At 30.8% G+C, this 14,083-nt stretch overlaps 1 protein-coding gene across 1 annotated transcript; it reads right to left on the bottom strand.

Moving 5' to 3' along the window:
• Positions 1–2,892: 2,892 nt before the first annotated feature.
• Positions 2,893–8,330, bottom strand: LOC118042816 (uncharacterized). The gene is made up of 3 exons (XM_035050537.2): positions 7,941–8,330; positions 7,335–7,503; positions 2,893–6,949 (listed from the first exon to the last, which is right to left on the bottom strand). Exons 1-3 carry the CDS (start codon positions 8,052–8,054, stop codon positions 3,162–3,164), a joined length of 4,071 nt encoding a protein of 1,356 aa, XP_034906428.1. The 5' UTR covers positions 8,055–8,330; the 3' UTR covers positions 2,893–3,161.
• Positions 8,331–14,083: the final 5,753 nt, after the last annotated feature.

Consider the following 14,083-nt stretch of genomic DNA (forward strand, 5'->3'; position numbering starts at 1 on the left):
AAAAAGTAATTCCATGTATAAAAAATAATAATAATTCATATATTATATGCATGATTGTGCATGTGTTACATGTCCAATAAGTGACCGCGTGTACAGTAAAAACACAATTGAGTGGTCACGCATGTACTACATTTCTAATTATTGGATTAATTATTATATGCCTGATTGCCCTCGTATCACATCCATGAGAATTGTTCGCGTGTACAGTAAAATCACAACTATATTGTAATGTGATCACTGGATTAATTATTATATGTAATTGTTCATGTACCATATGCACAATAATTATTCACATGTACAGTAAAATCACAGCCGTGTGGTCAAGCATATACTAAGATTAAAGACAGGTTGAAGACATGTTTTTTTTAGTATTGAATGTATTTCTGAAATATGATCATTGAAACACAATGACGGTCATGTTTGATTGAAGTGAAAAGTGTTTGCTAATATGAATTTATTCAAATAAAAACTCTACTAGGCATTTAGTCAAGTTATTCATTTTCTATCAACATTTTATGCACTACTATAAATTTGTTTAATACCAATAGAATTACAAACATAATTCTTTCCGTCTATAATTTCATCAGTATATACTGGCGGACTACTTCAGTCGGTATTTACCGATGGAATGACAGCTGAAATATTCAGAATAAAAAAAAAGACGGTTCACTAACATAAAAGTTTTTACAGATGATTTTATCGATGGAATCATCGAGGGATTCAAAATGACAATTCTATACGGTAACGTGACCGATTCATCATTTGAATTGCCGATGAAATCAGCAAGTGATTCAAACCGGAATCTTTATTCAGTGACGTGGTCTATTTACCGTCAGAAGGACCGATGGACATATTCTGTTGATAAGTTCGTCGATAAAAGTTAATACATGACCATAACTCTACCAACCATTTCTTTTTTTATTTTTTTTTTCTTTCCCACCCCAACCCTTACTACAAACATGTGTTTTTCGCATTTGAAATGGCTTGGTTAGAAAAATCTAAGATTAAATCATGTCAAATTACCATGATATCCTATTTTCCTCTTTCCTTTTCCATCGGGGAACATACAGTGGTAATTATTTTTTCTATAAAAACTACAGTGGTTATTTTATATATATATATATATATATATATATATATATATATATATATATGATTTCCACTAGGAGATATCATTCAAATTCTTAGAAGGGTTACCGGTTGTATTATAAGTTATTTTTCAATGTAAAACAAAAGGTGCAACCATTATCAAATTATTAAATTAATTAGAAAGTTAAGAGATGGAATCAGATTAAAATATTATGAATTTTCACAAACTGTTGCCTGACAATGAATTTTGTGAAAAATGAGAAACTTTGTGAAGCCCTCTGGAGATTCTACGAGGACATTTAGAAATTGCCCCTCCATTTTTTTCCCTGTTATTTGAAAATTTTGGAGGAGTTGTGTTACTAATTTCAGATTCAAATACATGAACTTAAATGCATGAACTGAAGTGCTTGTTGTTTTTCTGCCCTTTTCCAGTGGTTTAATCTTTTCCTTTACTCATCATCTTTGTTCCCTGGTTTATTCTTCTCTTCTTCTTCTTCTTCTTCAATCTTCTTCCGCTTGTCTTTCTATAGAATTCAAGCTTCACGCAGAGGAACAAGAGCTTTGGTTTGTGAATTGAACATCTTTCAACACATACGGATCCTGTAATTGAAGTTATCATCTCTTTCCACACACACACAGTTACACTAATTCTCACTGCTATGATAAACAAAGGTGCTATCTTCTACTGTTCCTCTGTAAGGTTACAAATTGAGTAATACAGGTTATATAGCAAATACTGTATTTTGAAAGTGTTTTTATTTCGAGCTGAAAATTAAACTTTTAAGGTCCGAATACTATAACCATGATTTTCTGGTCACAATAGCACAAGGAGGGGGCTGAGGTTTTTTATTAAACCCAGAAGTGTGGCCCTGCACATAGCATTCGGTCCTCTTTTTTAATTTTTTTAAAACCTTTTCATTGATTGTTTTTATTGATTTAACTTTTTTTTTTTAATAGTAATTGATTTTCTTACATTTTTTTCAACTTGCATGTTGTTTTGAAGAGAGTAGCTTGACGTGTTTTGAATTTTTTTTTCTCTTATATTTTTATATAAATTAGAAGTATTTTTAAAAGAGACCATAAAATAGTTTTTTTTTTTCATTTTACATTCCGATCTTGGTATTAATAAATTCTATTCAATAAAAGGAGTTTTTAAACTCCCATCTTGTTGAAAAAGGAGATTGAGGTTAAAAGATTTGTTTTTCGATTTGATTTTGTGGTTTTTGAACCAATTTAGAGATGTTTTGAGTTAAAAATTAGTTTGTGGACATTATAAAAATATTTATTAGATGTTTTTAGATAAAAATAGATTGAAAGATAGATTTTTAGTTCAAAATACCTTGATTTTTCAACCACTATTTTTGTGGTCGAAAATTGGGAAAGCAAATAAGATGAACTACTCATACATGTTTTATCACATTTGTGGCATAATAATGAAAAAATTATTTTTTAAATTATGTTTTTATGATTATAATATTTTTTTGCCTTAACAAATAAATAGTTGGATAAACAAATTGCTAAAAAAATAGCATTGATAAGATAAAAAGGTTTTAATTAAAGAGATATATATTTTATCTAGTTTTGAGTCTTTTGAATATTTATACTAATCTCCTTTGGTTTTTATTAGATGAAGTACATTGCTTAAAAAACCTATACTTTTTAGATGAGAAAAATAGATTAATAAGAGAAAAAATGATTATACTATAAAATTATCTTATTTTGATAGAATTTAAATTAGTACTTTTTTTAATAAAAAAATAGATATATGCAATTATAACATGCAATCATAGAAACAACAAGAGATGAAGCCAAACAGCTCAAACTGTTGTCGTTTTCTAAATTAAATAAATCAGACATTACAGTAGAGAAGAACCTGCTTGAGAACCATTTGAGAACTCTCTCTCTGACCATAAAGGTATGCAAATTCATGTGGTAGGTACACTGTCCATCTAGTTTCTCTAATACAAATTCGTACGGATCCAATGTGGGAAAAGGAACTTTATTCATCTCTAATCCAAATGTGTTCCTGAAAACATACTTGGAAGATTCTCAAGCATCCTTAATGATCAAATTCATTCCAAGGAATCTAGTTTCTTTTCATATAATTTGGCCCGCCGGAGAGCATCAAAAGCTTCAGCTTGCTTCCCTGCACGTTTCAAATTTACTGCCTTTACCTTCTCTGTCTTGATCCGTTCTTCCAACTGATTTCTTTCCTGGCTATTTTTTTCACTCTTGGTAGGACTAACTTTTGCAGGTTCTGGTCTCTCTGAACTTTGTGATATAATACTGCTATCTTCAATTCCAATTGCTTTCAAGGCAGATAGAAGTTGAGGATCGAGAAGATCTTCAACAACTACATCATCTGCTGGTTCTGCTATGTTGACAGAAGACTTTCCAGAATCATTAGAAGACATTTCATCCAACTGGGCTTCCAGAGCCTTGGCCAATTCAAACTCAGCTTCTGCTTCTTCCACCTGGCCTTCTCTTCGCAGCTTTAGGGCCTGACGTTTGTGGCTCAGTGACTCCTGTTGCAACTTAAATCGATCACGCCCGGACAGTGGTTTTGGAGAAAATTTTGGGGCACTGAGATCCTTTTGTTTAAAAGGGGGAGCATTTGACACAGATGTTGACCCATCATGGGTACCACTTACAGGCTCAAGGGTCTCGACCTCAAGACTCTTCTCCAACAGCTTTGCCTGCCTAAGTTCCTCTCGAGCCTCTGCCAATTTCCCTTCTCTCTTTAACGCAACTGCCTTCCTCTTACGGGCCAAAACTTCTTGTTGAAGGGCATTTTTGTTGTTCTGAGAAGCCAATCCCTGAGCAGAATCTGTTTTATCATCATGGGGCTTCTTGCCTGAATTAAATGTTTCTTCTCTCTTTCCAGTTCTAACATTTTCTGTGCTTCCAAGATCCATAGGTGAATGTATCATGGAACCCATATGAACAAGGGGATCAGGAAAATGGAAAACATCAGAAATAGAATTGGCTTCTCTGTCCTTGCTTCTGAGATTTTCAAGCCCACTTCTCAAGGAGCCAACATGAACATGAGGCTCAGGCAGGCAGGATATATCAGAACCAAAATCGACTTTATCTTCAAGTTTCCTGGCTGGTATTTGAGGACTCCTCCAATCATCACCAGTCAGCAAATCCATCAGATTCATAGACTGATGAGGTGGAGGAAAGAACTCGGCGCCTTGATTTATTCTCGAGTTACTAAAGGATCCCATTTCATCCAATAGATCAAGCTCTCCTACAGATGGACGGTTGTATTCATTGATCTCAAAAGGCACTGGATTGACAGTATCAGGACTCCACGAGGGAGGAGCAGTTTTGTCACTTCCCTTTCTTCCTAGACCAGTGAATGACTCGATAACTTTTTCATTAGGATCCACTGCTGCCACCGCCGCCACCAACTTTTCAATCATTTCCACTGCATTGTTCACATTATTCTCCTTTACATGGTTATTCAATGATCCAGTACTCTGATATTTTTTGTCTTCAGAAGCATCAGGGAAAAGCTCCTCCTTTGGAGCTTCCAGATCATCTATTTGGGACTCTAGTACCTTGGCTGTTTTCAACAATTCCTCAGCTTCCTGAGTCTCTCCATTATGCCTAAGGGAAAGGGCCTTTCTTTTCAAACCCAAGAGCTCTCTCTGGATTTCACCTTTGCTTCTTGGTCTGGCAGCTGAAATGCTGGAAGAGAGCAGAATTGTGGATGGATCAGTTGAAAGCATCAAATGATCCAAAACTTGTTTAGATGGCTTTGCTTGCACGGTTACAACTTCAACTTCATCATCCTTCCACCCTAAATTCATTAGCATTGATAGCAGTGATGGGTCATGCATATCTTTTTCTGCAATATCATCTACATCTCCTTCCTCTGCTGCACTGCTAACACATCTGACTATTTCATCCTTGGGCTTGTTAGACTCGATCTGAATTTCTTTCTTCGGTGTTTCCATCTCTGCAATCTGGGTCTCCAATGCTTTTGCTGCTATAAGCACTTCCTCTGCCTCATCAATCTTACCTTCACGTCTTAAAGTAAGAGCCTTTCTTTTCAGGCCTAAAAGCTCTCTCTGTATTTCACCTTTGCTTCTTCTTGGTGTCCTCAATGAGATATTGGATGTAGACTGAGTGACTAAAGTATTGATTGTTTGAGTAGAAAGGTTATCACTTTCCTTAGGAGGGTTAAATAGAGAGTTTGCATGCTTATTGTCATCATCATCTTTCCAACCTAAGTTCCTTAAAACTGAAAGGTATGCTGGGTCATGCATATCTTGATCTGTTACATCCTCCTCCCCTTCTCTAATTGGTGGACTTCCAGAAATACTAGGATGTTCATTTTCCAAATCTGGGTTCTTACTCCCAACAGCCACCCGTTTCCCTTTGACATTTGAAGCATTGTCCATCTCTTCAAGCTGCTGTTCAAGAACCTTGCCTTTCTTCAACTCATCCTCTGCCGCATCCAATCTACCTTCCCTTTTCAAAGCAAGAGCCTTCTTTTTTATAGCCAAGAGCTCTTTCTGAACCATCAATCTACTTTTTGATGCAGGTTTAGGACTCACATTGCTCTTTGCATTAGTATTTTGGGAAGGTGAACTTTTCATCATTCTTGTGGTATCATGTGCAATTAAGCTGCCCACTTCACCTCCCAAGCTTTCAAGGTCCCTCTCAAGCAACTTTGCCTTCTTTAGATGAGCCATAGCCTCTGCAACATTGCCAGCTCGTTTGTGGTTAAGTGCTTCTCTTTTCAGTGAAAGAATTTCACTTTGTAGAGTTTCCCTATCAATTGGGACAGACTGTGAAGCAGTGGTTTCCAAAGTATCAGAATCATCAGTCCAGCCTAATGATTTGAGTGTAGCAGCTAATTCTGGATCCACCAGATCCTCATCCGTCACTTCAAAGTTACCATCAACATGGAGATCATCAGCTGTGCCCACAAGGCGATCAAAATCAAAACCATGACCCTGCTCATCCTCAGCAAATAGTTTGTCTTCTTGATCACTGTCCATGCTAGAGATCAAAGCACATATCTCATCATCAGAATCTTCATTCACACCCAACAACTCCTGTTCTTCAAGCTGCTGTTCTAAAACTTTTGCTTTCTTCAATTCTTCCTTGGCTTCGGCAAGCTTTCCTTCACGTTTCAAAGCTAGAGCCTTTCTTTTAAGTTCAAAAACCTGGGTTTTGTCGATGCCACTGCTTCCCGTGTTCTTATTAGTTCTACCAGAGATTTCTCCAAGAAGAGAAGACAGTTCACCCTCCAAACTCATTTTCACCAGTTTTTTGTCTTTGTCATGGAGATCCATATCAGACCACCCTAGTTCTCTGAGTTCAGCAGTAAAGTTGTCCTTTTCATTGACTTGAGCAAGGGGTTTACTTTTTCTGACAGATTCTTTGGAGCCATCTTCATTCTGAATCTCAACTACGTTGCTAGAAGACAAAACCTTCCGACGATTTTTTCTAGTAGACAATTCCAAAGCATCAGCCTGCCTCTCAAGCTCCTTTCCTCTCTTAAAGGCTTTCATGGCCTCCTCAGACTTCCCCTCAGCTTTCAAAATTTTGTACCTCTTCTTTTCATCCAAAGCTTGTTGATGTAATTCCTCAGGGGTGGTTGATCCCACCTCACTATATACATGATTGCGCTCATCCACAGAATGACTTCGATGTATTTCTCCTCCACCATCCAGAGCATCAACTCGTTGAGTATTTGAGTAGGAAGCACAGCTACTTGCCCTTTGAATGCTAGAAAACATGTCAGTGTTGGACTGCCGTCCTGATGAAGAAGATTCCTTTCTATCATTGCCTAGAATCTCATTCAAAATTTCATCCTCGTTCTTTGCCATCATTCTTGAACTTCCTACACAAAAATCCATCTAGGTTTAGACAAAGGTACCATTTAAAAAGAAGATGCATTATATCTCACTGTGCACATATTCATGAACATCAGACAGTGTGCATTTGCATCTCCAATCATCATTTCATGAGCTAGAGAAATGAACTTCAACACAAACTAACAGATTTTCCAAAGTGATTATTAAATAAGCCAGGGAAAGAACAAAGGGGACTAAAAGTAACCTTTCTACAAACTTGAGTAGCCAAACAACAATCCTTAGATATATTGAATGAATGAAGAACTAGAAGGACAAAGAGAATTTTGCAGTGATGCAATGAGTAAAACAGTACATGAATGGGCTATGTAATGTAAGAAACATCAATGATCATAATCAAAAACCAAAAAATACCTTTCCCAGCTCTATTCTTGTGTCCATACCGCATCTCAAAACGTACAGCCTCTTCTAACTTTTTACAAGGATCACAAATACGCACAGAAGAATCACCTTGACCTCGCAAAACCATTCTTTGCTGAGTACAATTGCCACAAAACAAACCTCCACATCTTCGGCAATGATGCTGCAAATCCAATTACACATAAATCAATATTTCATAAAGTCTAGGCAAGATAAAACCCATATGAAAATCAACATTCGTCTCATTATAAAATCCGATAAACAAGCTTGCATGAGTACTAAGAACAATTAATAAACTTATTATAGATTTTTAAGATACAAAATTAAATCAAAAGCTAAAACTTATGACAGTTGATATCTACAACAAGCACAAGTCTAATAATTATGAATAACTTCAACTTATGATCCAAATATTCCTAACCAAGCTATAAGTGATCATCATAACATAGAAATCAAAGAATGAACAAATCATGATCAAGCGATTATACAAAGAGAGAACTGAAAGAAGACATTTTGAGACATGGGTATTGAAGAAAAGATCAAAAAAGAGTGAAAAGGTTCAATTTTTACTTTAATAATAATTAAAAAAAAAAAAAACACCTTGCGATTGATGAAAGTGAACTGGGAAGAGCATCCCTGACAATGTGAAGTATCAGCTACCCAATCACTCCCTCTCAATGATGGCCTTGCTGGTAATCTAATCTTCTCCAACATCTCTCTTTAAGTATAAATACAAATACAGATCAATCTCTACCTCTTTTCCTCGTTAATGGTCAAGAAAACATCAAAGAAGAAAGAGGTCGAAAGGGCTATCTGGGTCTTATTTATGTGCTGTTTTAATGGAGAAGTAAATGAGGTAATGCAAGTTTTCTTGGTCTGTGAGTGACTTTTTACGTTTCAGACATGGATGAGTTGATAAAGACGGCGAGGAAAGGACTTCGTGTTCGGTCGATTAATAAAAGCAAATACCAGTACGAACGACTCATCTTGTACAGGGATTTTTCATTTTACTGCTTATTAATTATGGTGAACTTTTTTCCTTTTTTTTTTTCCTTGAGATAGTTGGATAAAATATATATAAAAAAAGGATATATATTAAAAAACTCTAAAATGCATGGGAAATCATTATAGCAGCTGTGATTTTTTTTTTTTTACAGAAGTATTTTTTTTTTTTATACATTTTTTTTCCTGTAGCAGTTTTATAACTATAGCTTTTTTTTTTTTTTTTGCTTTTGTTTCTTTTTTTTGGTTACATGTTTTTTTTTCTTTTTTTTTTAACCCAAAATTGACTTCTTTGTCTTTGTTTTTTTCTTTTTTTTAATTTTTTTTTCAAAATTATCTTTACTAATTTTTTTAAATATTAAGCTGGTTAAAAATTTAACTATATAGTTTTTTTTCTTTAAAACATTGTGGATTGCTATAATATTCTCATACATTGGTTTTTTTTTCTTTTTATGATTTTTTTTTTCAACATGATCCTTGTAGATTTTTTTTTTATATTAAGTTGGTTGAGAATTTAGCTTTGTAGTTTTTTTTTTAAATAATATAGATTGCTACAGTGTTTCCCCTATATAGTTTTTGTTTAGCTGTAGTGTTTCCCTATATATTTTTTTAAAAAATTATATTTATCGAATTTATTTTTTCAATATTGAGCTGAATGATAATCTAGCTTTAGCTTTCCCTACATGTTTTTTTATTTTTTTTTTATTGATTTTATTTTTTTACTATTGAACTGGTTGAAATTGTAGTTTTTTTGTTTATTTCTTTAAAACACTGTAGCTTTCCCAACGTGTTTTTTTTTCCCGCTTTTGTTTTCTTTTTTTTACATGTTTTTTTTTTTTTTCATTTATTTTACCCAAAATTGATTTAAAAAAAAATAGTCTTTGTCGTTTTTTTTATATTGATCTGGTTGAAAACTTAGCTTTTTAGCTTTTTAAAAAAAAAAAAAAAACACTATGGATTACTACAATATTAGCTTTGTTTTTTTTCTTTTTAATTTTTTTTTATGAATTTTTTTTTTATTTGGTTTGTTAATGTTAAAATTTTTTTATTTAGTTATCAGATTTTCATGATACGGATCTCGGGTTTGATGGGTTGACTTGATTTGACGAGTTATTTTTTTCATTTAGTTTAGTTTGTTAAAGTTAATTTTCTTTCTATTTAATTATCAGACTTTTATACTTTCATGATACATATCCTGGGCTTGACAATCCAAGGTTTTACGGCATAACCTGGTTTAAAGGGTTAACCCAATTAATTCATTTTTTTTTCTTCATTAGTTTTTTCCTTCTTGTTAATTTTTTTTCTTTGTTTTTTTTTAATTAGTCTATTTAATTATCACACTTTTATGACACAACCTTATAGCCAGACCCACATCCAATATTCTTGAGTCCAGTGTTGCAATCAGGCTCACTTAAACTTGGGTCATACAAGTTTAATTTTATTATTAATATTATAAATATTACTTCTAGGTCAGACGTTGCAGCCAAACACAAAATTTTTTTGTATATGGCCTTGCAAAAAAACCCAAGATTTTTAAATTTTTCTTTTTTTTAATATTTTTATACAAAAAAAATGACCCGCGGCATCGCGTGGGTACCAAGGCTAGTGTGTGTGTGTGTATCCTGTGAGTTAAGCATTAATGAACCTAGTATTTTATAATTACATTTTCAAAATATAGTATTGTTTCTGTGTTTTAATTAAATTATCACAAAAGAATTTCGATATCATCTTTGATAATTCAATAGCTAATGGAGTTAATTGGATTGTTTTATTTTATTTTATTTCCTTTATTTTTATTTTATATATTTAACTTAAGAAATTTGAGACATAATTAAAAAAAAATACAATATATCATTTGTTATATCAATAAATATACTAATATAATAATTAATTTGTTAAATTATCCACAACCATGTTAATATTATCAGTTGGTGTACATTTTCTAGAATTACATTGTAGTATTGGAAAAAATATAGTTGAACTCTTTAAAGATTTGATAAAATATCGTATATTATAGTATCTTTAAAAAAGTACTCAAAAATCTTTAAAAAAAAAAAGAATTTAATGAAATTCAAAAAGGTGAATTCACCATTGAAATTCGTTTATTATTCACATCGAAAAATTCCCCTGTTTTGAAAATTACTAAGATAATATGAAAAGGTTTAGAAGGTTAATATTTTTTTCAATTTATAAATGGCAAAGTAAATTATGGGATTGAACATGGTGGCCACTAGCCAGAGGGTTGCTAGTGGTATGGTACCCAAACATGTCAAATTTAAATTGATATGGGTTTGAATTTCCAAATGAGCTTTTAGGTTAATTTTAAAGATAGTTCGTTTCTTAGTTGTTTTTTCTTTTAAAGCAAATAATATAAAATAATTGTTTGATAACTAAAAAAATATGATTTATTTCATAAGAAACCCGTTATATTTTGCGTTTGAAACGCAGGTCAATGAATAGCAGTTTCACGATATTTCTCTTTGCCTCCACACAGTGGAGAGTGAATTATTTCACTCTCTAAAGTTAACAATGGAAACTGAATATTCACTCTCCACTATGTGGAGACAGTGGAGAACACCTCCACTATTTTGATCGGATCTAAATTTTATTCTTAATTGTTCCGCCCGGATCATATTTGATAAAAAAAATCTAATTTTTATTAATTGTGTTTTATTTGAAAAATTAATGTTTAATATTATTCAATGACATTATATAAATTAGAAGAAGATTGCATGAAGACGTAGCATTTGGAGAATTTGATCGCAATTCTAATTTTGTTCCTGATGATATTTTACCTGATTTTGTTGCACGCTCAAAAAACCATGGAAACTGGAGTCATTATCGGATGAATTTTGTACATGATGGAATTGTAGATAGGTTTATAGAACAATAAAAAATATTTGATATAAAAGTATTATTTATTTAATGATGTAATAATAGTAGTTAAATTTATAATATTTAAATTAAAAATCATTAATATTAATATATATATATATATCTTTTTTAATTATTTTATAACCTCAATTTGAAAAGTATTTTTTACCAAACATCTTAAACTACTTTTTATTTAACCTCAATTTCAACCATAATTTTAACCAAATATATATAAATATCAAACCAACTTCAACTAAAAATACTTTTTTATAAAACAATTTATTTCAAACTACAACCATAAAACTATCATAATATAAATACACTTTTGTAACTTTGACAATGATAGTGGGCTTTTTCTTGGAATTTTAACCATAATAAAAGGGCAAAATGCTTCCTTTTTTTTTTTAATCTTTTATAATTTCCTAGAAAAATCAAAGAAATAAAAGAGGATGTTTCTCATTAATATATTAGTTATTTATATATAGAGATCGTTTGTTTATGCGGTGAAAATTGCGTTTAAAGCAAAATGTAGGAGCCAAGTGTTTGGTAAAGAAAAAATCACTAATTACTATTCGTAGGCCCCATTATTTTCTGTGTTTGCAACATAGGATTGGAAGAAATAGTGGAAGGCCGCTTTCACATGCGTTTCTTGCACTATTCATCTTAATTGCAATGTTCAATGAACAATGCAATTAACATGAACAGTGCAAGAGAATTGCACTGCGTAAACCTTTTTTTTAGTGTGTTAATTTTTTTAATTTTTTTTAAAATTAGTTTAGAGTGAATTTTATATTACACAAAAAAAAAAATTATGGAAACTATAGTTTTTGTCGGATGTATTTTGTACGTAATGAAATTATAGATGATTTCATGGAATAATAAAAAAAATATTTTATATTAAGTATGATTTTATTTCATGATGTAACAGTAATAGTTAAATCCACAATATTTAAATTAAAAATCATCAATATTAATATATATTTTTTTAAAATTATTTTATAATCTCAGTTTTAAAAACATTCTTAACTAAATACATTAAATTACTTTTTCTTCAACCTCAATTTCAACCATAGTTTTAACCAAACACCTATTTTTTCAAACAAACTTTAACTAAAAATATTTTTTATAAAATAACTTTTTTTCAAATCATAACCACAAAACTACCGCAATACCAAACACACTCATAAACTCACCATGTTCAAGCAATCTTAAATTGTCATCTATACAATATTTTGAGTTCAAAAATGTGTTGAAATCTTAAATTTAGGATTTGAATTTTATAATTAATTTGGTAATATGAAGTTGAAAACTTAGGATATATATATATATATATATATTTTTTTTTTTTTTGTAACCCGGGGTGTTCAGGTCAGCTTGCGCGTACCACAACTAATCCCCGCCCTCACTGAACATCCTGCAAGCCCAATGAACATGTAAGGCACCGCGGGGGTGACAGGCGTACACAAGTGTGGTTTGAACCCTGATGTGGAAGAAGGGAACAAGTCTCTTCAACCACTAGGGCACAACCCCATGTGTGGTGCATCATATATTTTGACACTATGAATTAAGCCATGTGAAAGTGTTTTGTTTATATTAGTGCAACAATTCTAAGTAAGAATTACGTATATGAAGAGAGTATTAAGTGCATTTAGGGTGTGTTTAGTAATAGAAAATGATTATCTTTATTGTTTTTAAGTTTTTTTTTTCCTTTTTTAATAAAAAAAAAAATGAAAAACGTGTTCATTTGTTGAAAATAAAAATGAGTTCTTTCCACTAAAAAAAAGCTAGAAACAATACATGAAAATTACAATTATTTTTTTTATAAAAAACTCAAAACCATAATTTATAAGAGTCATCTTAATATTTTGTATTTGTTACAATCTCATTATATAATATTAATTTCATTTCATTCAAATTAAAAACTAATATGAAAATGTTATATTTGTTCACTCAATAAAAAAAACTTTATATTAGATTTATAATAAAAGTTAAATTTATAATACTAATTAAATATGAAAATATAAAAAATAATTTTAATATTTTTCATTGCTAAAAAATTGCTTATATATAAAACAAAAATTGTATCATTTATTTTTTTACTTTATTTGAAAAAAAAAAATGAAAAACTATGAACAACCTGCTTTTTAAACTTGATATAAATTTGGAAAACTAAAAAAATTATTTTTTTAATTTTTGGATGGAGAAATATTATGTTTGAACATAAATTTTTAATTTTTCAAAAAATTAAAATATTACTCTATTTTTAAACAACTCCTTAATACGTTTATAATATTACTCTTGCACTTCTACATCATAACAATAAGTGGGAAAAATTATGATGAGAAGTTTATTAATAGTTGATATAGCCATTAAAAGCAACGAAAGAAAGAAACAGGGATAGAGTTTCAGGCTCCTTACAAGCAAGTTATAACAAATCAACTAAAACAGCTTCTCTCATGCGTTTTGTTTTATTTTTATATTTTAAAAATATTTTTTTAAAAATTTAAAATTAATATCTTTTTAATATTTTAAGATTATTTTAATATATTAATATCAAAAATAATATTTAATGTATTTTTGAAGTAAAATACACTTTAAAAAAAACCATAACCACACTTCTAAACACACAATAACTCTATTACTATTTAATTTTTGAACCAGTTTTTTTTAATAAGTTTTTGAAAAAATAAAAAATAGTAAAATGAACAACAAAAACCTAAAAAATATATTTTTAATATATTTATATTATTTTAAATATTTTTAACATTATCTCAAAAGAATTTAAATTTTAAATAATTAATTTTTTTATTGAATTGATGTTGATATTATTTATTTTTAAAAAATTAAAAATAAAAAAAATCAAAGTT

The sequence above is a fragment of the Populus alba genome, chromosome 4 (assembly GCF_005239225.2).
Source record: "Populus alba chromosome 4, ASM523922v2, whole genome shotgun sequence".
NCBI classification, from domain to species: domain Eukaryota; kingdom Viridiplantae; phylum Streptophyta; class Magnoliopsida; order Malpighiales; family Salicaceae; genus Populus; species Populus alba.

Bases quoted from the DNA above. Each gene is read 5' to 3' on its own strand.
- LOC118042816 (XM_035050537.2), bottom strand. From the start codon at position 8,054: ATGTTGGAGAAGATTAGATTACCAGCAAGGCCATCATTGAGAGGGAGT. The intron at 7,504-7,940 runs GTGTTTTTTTTT...TTGGATTTGCAG, and splicing joins TCACTTTCATCAATCGCAAG to CATCATTGCCGAAGATGTGG. The intron at 6,950-7,334 runs GTATTTTTTGGT...ATTTTTGTGTAG, and splicing joins CAAGAATAGAGCTGGGAAAG to GAAGTTCAAGAATGATGGCA.